Source organism: Lytechinus variegatus, chromosome 3 (assembly GCF_018143015.1).
Source record: "Lytechinus variegatus isolate NC3 chromosome 3, Lvar_3.0, whole genome shotgun sequence".
Classification (NCBI taxonomy): Eukaryota; Metazoa; Echinodermata; class Echinoidea; order Temnopleuroida; family Toxopneustidae; genus Lytechinus; species Lytechinus variegatus.
Genome location: NC_054742.1, coordinates 48172169 through 48182526, shown reverse-complemented (window position 1 = coordinate 48182526; position 10358 = coordinate 48172169). Strand labels below are relative to the sequence as shown.

The 10358-nt window shown below is 37.7% G+C and overlaps 2 protein-coding genes across 2 annotated transcripts; both read left to right on the top strand.

Annotated features, from left to right (window-relative positions):
• Window positions 1-1314, top strand: LOC121412050 (galanin receptor 2a-like). The gene has a single exon (XM_041604961.1). It carries the CDS (start codon window positions 1-3, stop codon window positions 1312-1314), a length of 1314 nt encoding a protein of 437 aa, XP_041460895.1.
• Window positions 1315-7731: 6417 nt separating this feature from the next.
• Window positions 7732-9045, top strand: LOC121412049 (allatostatin-A receptor-like). Its single transcript, XM_041604960.1, has one exon. It carries the CDS (start codon window positions 7732-7734, stop codon window positions 9043-9045), a length of 1314 nt encoding a protein of 437 aa, XP_041460894.1.
• The last annotated feature ends 1313 nt before the right edge of the window (window positions 9046-10358 follow it).

Below are 10358 nucleotides of genomic sequence, written 5' to 3'. Positions count from 1 at the left end.
ATGAATTTCAAATTATATTCCACAATTATCTACCTGGTGTTGGTTAAAGATGAATCCCTGGCCACAAACCAATCAACACTTCGTCTCGGAGGAACATCGGCTTCTCCAGGATCAAGTCCATTCGCACATAGCACTGGTGAAGAATCAATGGGTCGACCAAACGAATTCAGCTTTACCACAAGTTCAAATGTTTTAAGCAAGGATGATCTCTTCACCGAATTTTTATTAGATTTCACTTACGAGGAAGACCGCTCCGAAGAGATGCAACCAAAGACTTTATTTCAATGGTCTTGGTCAACAATGGAATGGCCTTGGTGGGTTATCTTACAGATGGTTTCTGCGATTCTGGGGATACTGGGGAACTTCCTGGTCATCCTCGTGGTGTTTTGGAAAAATTCCTCCAGACGCTCCACTGACATCCTGGTGGGCAATCTAGCCCTTGCAGATTTCTTGTTATCCATCGTGATGATTCCCCGCCCGGACGCTCAAACAATGCCTTCAAGTGTTGCGGGACGTCTCTATTGTATCTTCATCTCATCTCCTACGTTAAAATGGATGCTAATCACTGTATCTTCTTATCAACTTGTCGCCATATGTTTCGACCGCTACTTCGCGGTTGTCCATCCTCTAATCTTCAATCGCATGGTCACAAAGAGGCGAGTGTATATTTGTACAGCTCTTGTTTGGTTGACGTTCATGCTCGCAGGAAGCAGGGACATCTATGTGTTCTATGTTGAAGACCTGACTGGGCGGTGCGTTCGCAGAAGATTTTCAGCCGAAGGCCAAATGGCCTATGTTATTTACATCCTCTGTCTTCGCATTGGTTTGCCTACTGTCTTTATCCTTCTCTCCCAACTTCTAATAGCCAAGAAACTTTACCAAGAGGCCAAACATTTCTCCAAGATCTTAACAGAAGGATCTGTCACCGCTGGTAAGCCATCAAATCATCTTAAAGCTCGTACTCGCGTTCTCAAGATGATGCTTATTGTCATAGTTGTATTCATCATTTGCTGGGCACCGTCTCAGATTGCCTACTTCTGCGCAAAAATGGGGTTCGACATTGCCAGGAATTACCTTGGGAGTCCACTGCAACGTTCCTTCATAAACCTTGCTTACTTCAACTCGTGCGTGAATCCTTTCATATACACTGCCAGAAGTCCAGGGTTTCGTAAAGCACTCAAAGGCATCTTTATCTGTTCACGATCAAACCATGATCCTGTCTTTGAACACGAAGTGCAGACATCCTCTAGCGCACTTCCGTCTGTCCAAGCAGCTGCTTCTGCAGATGGCAGTGTACTTACAAACACCGTGTGACATAGTCATCTTTATAGTAGGATGATGCAATTTCTTTTTTTTTGCTTACTCCATGATACAGCCGACAGAATTATGCCAAAATTTTATTAACAATGATTGAGGATCACGATTGATCAATTAGGAAATTTAATAATATAGTCCTTTGTGTAGGTTTAACGTCATCTTAATTGCTTTAATCAATATGGCTTTGTGATAGCTCTTGGATATTAGAATGAAGCAAGATTGTACGACTTTGCACTGAAATACGTACAGTGCGCATTTGTTTTCTCGTTAATGTAATGATAGGACTGTTATAGAGAGTGAGAAAGTTTTGTCAACGCTAAAACTAATTATAGATTAAATATTTATCTCATATGTTTTGCAAATAGTTTAATGTTAAAAACAACTTGATGTTTTTAAGACTTATTTGTAAAAAAAAAATCTTTGGGAAAGCTCTGATCTTTATCAAATTGATACGCCAGTCACAGAAAGTAAACAATAATATTATACGCTCTTCTCAGATAATCGGTGGTGCGCCCTCTGCTCTAAACCCGTTGAACTTTGCAGGAGAGTTCACATTTCATCAAAAGCCGACAGGTGGGGTGGGGCAAGGGATATGGACAGGGCCCCCAAAGTTTCGAGACAAAGAAAAGGTTGAAACCGGGAAAGAAAAGAGCGTGGAATGTGATAACATTTTCTGAATTTCATTTCAAAATTTAGCACAAAATTAAAGTTTTGTATTAAAAAGTTTACTTCTAAAAGACGAAGAAGCACACATTGCGAAAAGGTGGTCATGAAGGGGGGGGGGGGGTAGTCATAAGAACGCCCCGGTTCCGAAATTCCGAAAATGTTAATAAATACTAGTGGTATATTGAATTTAATTTTTTTAGAGGCAGCAATGGAAGAACAAGTCTATAGTATAACATTTCAATAGCTGTCTCCATCCACGCTAAGTATGATATGTGTCATGTTTATTGCAATGTATTATGGTATTTACTTAATACGTAGGCCCTTCTATGTTGTATGTTTCTTATTTATTGTGAATGAAATAAAATAAATTGAACTGAATACTGCATTGTTATTATTTTCCCCCTTATAGTTCCTTTGGTAAGGTTGGTCTAAAGGAGTTTTTAGCGTTATTCACAGTAAGAACACTGCTGGATTTTTAAAACTTTGTTTACTATATATCACAAACTTTTTATCTTCATGTATTTGTTTAACAGTTTGCTAAATACACTCTAAATAGGGTTAAAGGCCTGGTCACACCGCCCGAGCTTTGTAAGAGTGGTCTTGGAGCGGAGAGAAAAAAATCATCACCGCTCGCTACCGTTCACTATATTTTCGATTTCGATTTTTTTTTCGATTTTCCCCAGTTTTGTGAGCGAAATTCGACCCTCTCTCCCAACCACTCCACGACCGCTCCAACAACGCTCGGGCGGTGTGACCAGGGGAGCCTTTACCCACTTTACCCACTATTGGATAAAATAGGAGCATGCGCGATGGTTGGGTGAAAAGATACCAAATATACATTTTTTATCTTACGTAATTCTGCGTTGAAATTTACCCTTTAAAACATGCATTTAGCCCAATATGGGGTAAAAACAAAATACCCAGCAAACATGCATGTTCCCTGTCTATCCAATATTGGGTAAAATTTCATTCTGTGTTTTCAGAGTGGAAGGAAGTTCGATTTTTATTATTGGATCTTCAAGGCACTAACCATACTTGTTTCAAATTGAAAATATAACAGGGTACCAGATTTCACAAAATGAAATACGGGACAATCGACAAAAAAATCAACAAAGAAGGCTACACACTGTTACACCTGTGACAAATTATAAAGAATTGGAAGGAAGGGCGAACGAAAGAATGGAGAGAAAGAAAAGACGAAAGAAAAGAGATGAATTGAGAAGAAAGAAAAAAGGGGGAAAATGAAGGAGAAAAAAGAATAGACAGAATAAAATGATGAAAGAAAGAATAAAAGAGAGAAAATGTTTCCGTCATTCTTTGAATTGAATACAGAAAGAAAGAAAGAAAAATAAATATGGAAGAAGAATACATGTATGAAAGACAAAATAAAGGAGAGAAAAAAAGTAAGAAAAAGGAGGAGGAAAGAAAGAATGAAGGAAAGAAAACTGTTTCCTTCATTCTTTGAAAGAAAGAAACAAACAAAGAATACGGGAAAGAATTAGAAGGAAAAGTAACATAAAGAATGAAAGAAATGAGGAAAGATAGGAAGAATGAAGTGAAGAAGGAATGAAAACATAATGGAAGAAGAGAAAGAATTAAAAGAAAAAGGAGAGGAAGGGAGGGGGGAAAAAAAGTTTTTAAGAAAAAAGAATAAAGGAAATATAAAAAAGGAAATTTAATAAAGAAGACAGGTAAGAAAAAGGGAGGAAAGAAAGAAAATGAGCACACAGAGAGAGAAAGGATCAGGAAAGACAAATAGGAAATAAAGATAGATGGAACAAAAACAAGCAAGCAGGAAGGATATAAGGATGAAGAAAGAAGGATAGAAAAGAAAGAAAAAGGAAAAGAGTTCAAACTTCAAGCACAAAAATCTAATCATCTAACAAAGTCATAATGAAATTTGGTGTTTTTCAAATATATTTTTGAAATAAAAAAAATGTTTTAGAAATGAATAAAATTTGAAAGTGATTTTTTTTACTTAAACATTAAATGAAACATCGCGGTATCATACACAACAAGACTCAAAACGAAAGCTGAAACATCTAAATCTAGTTATGAAATCTCAGTAACTTGTTCCTCCGATTACATCTCCAAAATCAGTAATCTGAGAACCCATAATATAATCATACAAATATCCCGCCGATTTTGTGAGTATTTTGGCATGTTTGGTGGAGAGAATCTGCTCCGATCCTACATGCCTAGCTAGTAGCCTGCCACACAATGGCAGGAGGCCAGTTCGTTAATTGCGATGTAATGGGTTAGCAAGAACATCACCGCAGAACTTTCAAAAGTTTATCGATTTCATTGTTGTCTCTGCTTCGTCATTTATTGTTTATTTTGATGAAAAATCGTCACTTTTAAATACATTTTGTTCAATATTCTGAAATACGGGACAAATAGGCGTCCCGGGAAGGGTTTGTCGGGACGCCGGGACAAAGAAGCAAAATACGGGACATTCCCGGGAAATACGGGACGTCTGGTCACCCTGAAATATAATATAATCTATTTTTTCAACATACAAATTAAAGGAACACAAATAAAAATCAATTAGATAAATCAAGACAATTCAATAATAAACCCCCCAAAAGCTTATTTTTTTGCAAATTGGTAAAAACAATGCAAATAATATATAAAAAAGAAAATACATAAATACAACCTTTTTAGGAGTATAGTTTTATGTATACTCAAAAAGAAAGAAGCAGCTATGAAAAAAGAGACCAGCTAAGGAGCAAGGCTTGTGTGACGCTGATTTCTCGACCAGAACGCAATTAAAGGAACGTTATAGAAGATCAGGGAGTGTAAGCAGAGATTGGATTTCAGGGATGATAAATGCACAGTCATGGATGATAAAAAAAGACTGAACAAAGATGTATGGGGTGGGGGCTAGACAAAAGACAATTGAAAGAGATACAAAGGGGGTAAATAATAGTGAAAAAAAACGAGAGAAAAAAATTGTGGAAGAAAGGGTCGTAGATGGGATCTGTATAACTGTCAAACATTCCAGGGGGTTGTCGGGAGTAGGAGGCAAACAGCGATTTCTTAACTTTAAGTTTAAATGTACATTAGGTTTAACTCTCTTATATTCAGAGAAAGGGAATTCCAATATTTTGGGCCGCGAATGTGAAAGTGTTCTATGTAAGTGCTGTACGAGTCCTTTTCAAGTGGTACAAATTGATTTGTATATAGTTGAGTAATGGCTACTTTAATTATTTACTCGAAATAATTGTTAAAAACGGAGGGTAGTTCGTGGTTTTTATACTGGTATATGAGTATCCCAAGATTCAATTGATAATTCTCATTAATAAAAAGTCAAAACAATGATTTTCCTTTGTAAAATATGTTGAATTTGATACAGAACTGTCATATTGCATGCGTGAAAAAGTTAGTCGTTGAAAGTAACAAGGGGATGCGGATAACTCTTGAAGGGATTACCGTCATATAATATGACTTCATTACTAACCCATCTTTCTAGAGTACTAAAACATTATGATGAGTGAACGCGTCAAATTCGAAATCCTTTAAGGCCCCCTCACACCTAACCGAATTGCCAGAAATATGCCTTGCGATGGTTGGCGAAAGGCATTTTATTTTCATCGTTTCAAATGGTAACTGATTGTAAATCATATTTTAATACTTTCCGTGTTTGGGTTCGAACATGCACCTTCTGAACTAACAGCTGCGATTATTCAAAGTCGCACGGAGATTTCGAACATGTTTTAAAATCTCCGACGAATTGAAACATCGTTGGTCATCTGTTTAAATTCGCATCTCTTATTTAGTCTGCGGTAATCATTCGTTTATCGTTCGTGCGTGTATTGTCGCGCATTGTCCCTCATCGCACTTTTGCCAAAGTGGACCGATCTCGAAAGAACCTGTAACAAAGCAACACGATGACACAAACGTACAAGAACGCCCGATCTATTCCCTCGTCTTCGTTTCTAATCGCACGCCATATCAAACCATTGCTCACTGTTCGTTCGTCTTATTGGGTTATACCAACCTTTCGCTCGCCTTCGGCTGCAATTTAATCAAGGAGGTGAACCGAAATATCGATATCCTTCACATGTTTATCATTCGCTTACCGTTCGTTGATAAAATTTGACAATAGTTACTGATCGCATGATTTGACGGAAAGTTTATTTGAATTGGTTGAATTCGAGTGCATTTTTCCCATTCGTCACCCTTCGCCTGCCTCCATTCGGTCAGGAGTGAGGGGGCTTTTAACTGCGCTCTGCTCCACAGTACAATTCTGCTCTACCCACCATCTAGGCTCTACGCTCCATGTGCAGTGAATCTGGGCCACGTCTTACAAAGAGTTGCGATTGATCCGATCGATCGCAACTATGGACGGCCAGCAATGTCAACATATTCAATGCATATGTTTCTAACTAAAAAAAAAATTGACATTGATGAATTTCCATAGAGTAACGATTGATTGGATAAATCGTAATTCTTTGTAAGACAGGGCCCAGGTCTTCTTACAGTTTCAAAATATAAAAAAAAGTGTGTGGGGGGGGGTGGTTCATCCATGCTGGGCCCTCACTATGGAATTCCCTCCCACGAGAGATCCGATATAGCAAGAGTGTCGAAACACTTAAGATTAACCTAAAGACCTTCCTCTTTAACTCATTTTATCGATGATTTTCTGTTACTTGTAATTTCGTTTGCCCCACCCCCTTCACTTGTGCGCCTTTTGCACCTCTTACGAAATGGATATGGCGCCTAACAAGTTCCATACATTATTATTATTATTATTATTAAGAAAAAAAGGAAGTTCTAAGAGACCTGAAGCACACTAGTAAAAAAAAATCGAGGGATGCTATAAAAAATGAGATGGCTGAAAAGCACTTAGGGCCTATATTTTTAAACCTTAGCATACTGATTTTTATAGAATTAGATTTTATTGTTCAAATCCATTACTTCTGCACCTTTGAACTCGTTTAATTCAAATGCACTATCATCACCGCATATATGGCAAATACGGCTTGTCTGAAAGCAGAAATTCTTGAAAAGATTCACATTGACCGCTTTAGTATCAAGTTTTCGACTATCCAGAGTACATTTAACAAAAATGAATGGACGCCACCTGCATATTTTGTTGAAAGAGTCACTTATGTATCATGAAATCAAAATTGCATATGACAGTGAAGGCTGGAAGAAACTTAAATGAAAACTCGAAAGACTTTTATTTGAGTGATTTCTTTGACAGATATTCACTTTTGGAAATAACTGCTATTTTCTTTCCGTTTAGAGTAGGTCATGGTCTCACCGTTTTTTTTATATCTTTTTAATATGTCAGGAAGTTACGTGTACATTAAAAAGAGAGGCATCTTTTTTTAATTAACTGTAAGCACACTCTATATAAAACCAGAAAAAGTGCAATTCACTATTGGAACATTACTATCCAGGGCATGCATTGATCGTAATAGATGACACAGCGGTAAACACCACAGACTATATAAAAGTGAAAGCTTGGAATATTCTATATCAGCTCTTCAACAACTATCAGTGAATCGCCAATTGGTAAGTCTTAAATATCATTTATATCTTATTGAAAATTTAATCGTATTTGAATAATAAATCAAAAGAAGTGTTAAGAAATTAATTACAACAGACAGACACGATCCACCGAAATTGATATCGGTTTCTTGTTTATAAAGGTTTTCATTCGAGTTAAGAAATAAAATTATCTTTTTATTATTTCCTTTTTTATTTCATCAGGAGGACGTGTTTTACCATATTTTGAAGATGAATTTCAAATTATATTCCACAATTATCTACCTGGTGTTGGTTAAAGATGAATCCCTGGCCACAAACCGATCAACGCTTCGTCTCGGAGGAACATCGGCTTCTCCAGGATCAAGCCTATTCGCACATAGCACTGGCAAAGAATCAACGGGTCGACTAAACGAATTCAGCTTCACCACAAGTTCAAATGTTTTAAGCAAAGATAATCTCTCCTCCGACTTTTTATTAAATTATACTTACGAGGAAGACCGCTCCGAAGAAATGCAACCAAAGACTTTATTTCAATGGTCTTGGTCAACAATGGAATGGCCTTGGTGGGTTATCTTACAGATGGTTTCTGCGATTCTGGGTATAGTGGGGAACTTCTTGGTCATCCTTGTAGTGTTTTGGAAAAATTCCTCCAGACGCTCCACTGACATCTTGGTGGGCAATCTAGCCCTTGCAGATTTCTTGTTATCCATCGTGATGATTCCTCGCCCGAAAGCTAAAACAATGCCTTCGAGTGTTGCGGGACGTCTCTATTGTCGCTTTATCTTTTCTCCTTCGTTACAATGGATGCTAATCACGGTATCTTCTTATCAACTTGTCGCCATATGTTTCGACCGGTACTTCGCGGTTGTCCATCCTCTCACCTTCAATCGCATGGTCACAAAGAGAAGAGCGTGTTTTTGTACAGCTCTTGTTTGGTTGACGTTCATGCTCGCAGGAAGCAGGGCCATCTTTGGGTTCTATGTTGAAGACCTCACTGGTCGGTGCGTTCGCAGAAGACTTTCAGTCGAAGGCGACATGGCCTTTACGGTTTACAACCTCTGTCTTCGCATTGGTTTGCCAACTGTATTTATCCTTCTCACCCAAATGCTAATAGCCAAGAAACTTTACCGAGATGCCCAACATTTCTCCAAGATCTTAACAGAAGGATCTGTCAACGCTGGTAAGCCATCAATTCATCTGAAAGCTCGTACTCGCGTTCTCAAGATGATGCTTATTGTCATAGTTGTATTCATCATTTGCTGGGCACCGTCTCAGATTGCCTTCTTCTGCGCAAAAATGGGGTTCGGCTCTACCAGGAATTACCTTCGGAGTCCACTGCAACGTTCCTTCCAGAACCTGGCTTACTTCAACTCTTGCGTGAATCCTTTCATTTACACTGCCAGGAATCCAGGGTTTCGTAAAGCACTCAAAGGCATCTTTATCTGTTCCCGATCAAGCCATGATCCTGTCTTTGGACACGAAGTGCAGACATCCTCTAGCGTACTTCCATCAGTCCAAGCAGCTGCTTCTGCAGATGTCAGTGTACTTACAAACACCGTGTGACTTAGTCATCTTTTGACTCTGCGAAATTCAACTTTTTGAAAATAATACAATTATAGCAAGACTATATAATAATCTAGTCTATAGAATTAGTGTCCGGAATCACTGAGTGAAATTCAGTTGAGCAGAAATCTTTGAGGGAACATCTACATCAAAGTAACGGCATTCCATTCAAATAAAAATATAGTTCAATATCGTTTTTTTTTTTAAGTGTTTGCTTGGGTTCGGCGTCGCACTCAGGGCCTTATGTGTAATTTACTACGTAAACCACAATTTCCATATTTAAATTTCTTTTCCCTGATCCCAAATAAATCTGCGATCTGACTGACATATTTTTTTCAGATAATGATATATTTTTTAACCAACTAAGTTCGTTAATTGGAATGCTTCATGTCCGTCCTTACTAAATCTGTATTTTAGTTCAAATATAAGTTATTTTCAATATTAGTTATTTTCAAATATCAGGGGTAGATGTGGACTTGTTCAGTAACGGCAAAGCTGCATCAAATCTAAGCCAAATAATATGGTCAGAGCGGGATACGGCTTTTGATACCGCCGGTGCCAGCCGGCTGCGAAACTGCCGATGTATAGGCTAGCTAGGTCATAATAATAACCCAGGGAGCCCGCTTCACGGGCCGGAGCTCCCTTGGTTAGGTCATTAGGTGCCGGTGTTGGGAATTAGTGTCAAACAAGCTTGAGTTGAAGTTTCATTAAAGTTGTGCCTGGGCCTACTGATTTTTGGACACCGCTATTTCATCTTTATATGAATCAATATAATTCTTTGCATTTAAAAAGAAATTAAATTTAAATGAACTAAATCTATTGTACGGTACTCCCGTAGATTTTTTTCCATGCCCATGGTCATGGAATGATTTGAGACAGTGTCAGGACAAAAAAAATTAAAAGCAGTTATAATGTTTCAACATGTGTTTTAAATATTTACTTGATCCAGATTAGGTAGGCCTATTGACAAGCATGTACATATGTTTTGAATATTTCAAATTCAACCGTTGGAAACGTTTAAAAGTGTACCAGGTTGATGTCATATTTTGTACAAGTGTTAGAAATGTTTCACCTAATAAGAAATAATTCACACAGGTGTCATAAATAGCTAATACAGTGCTCTAGCATTGATGAATGTAGGTGTGCAGATGCACAGGAAGTTTTTTGTTATTAAGAATGTGTTGCTTATACACTCATCTGTTATTGAAATTCTTTGAATTACTTTATAGATATAGTTAGTCCTAGTAATGGTAGGATATATTAGGAGATTAATTTCAGTAATTCAGGGAGAATCACCTGAGCTAGAATAGACC

Excerpts from the sequence above, each read along its gene's own strand:
- LOC121412049 (XM_041604960.1), top strand. The coding sequence starts at position 7,732 with ATGAATTTCAAATTATATTCCACAATTATCTACCTGGTGTTGGTTAAA.
- LOC121412050 (XM_041604961.1), top strand. The coding sequence starts at position 1 with ATGAATTTCAAATTATATTCCACAATTATCTACCTGGTGTTGGTTAAA.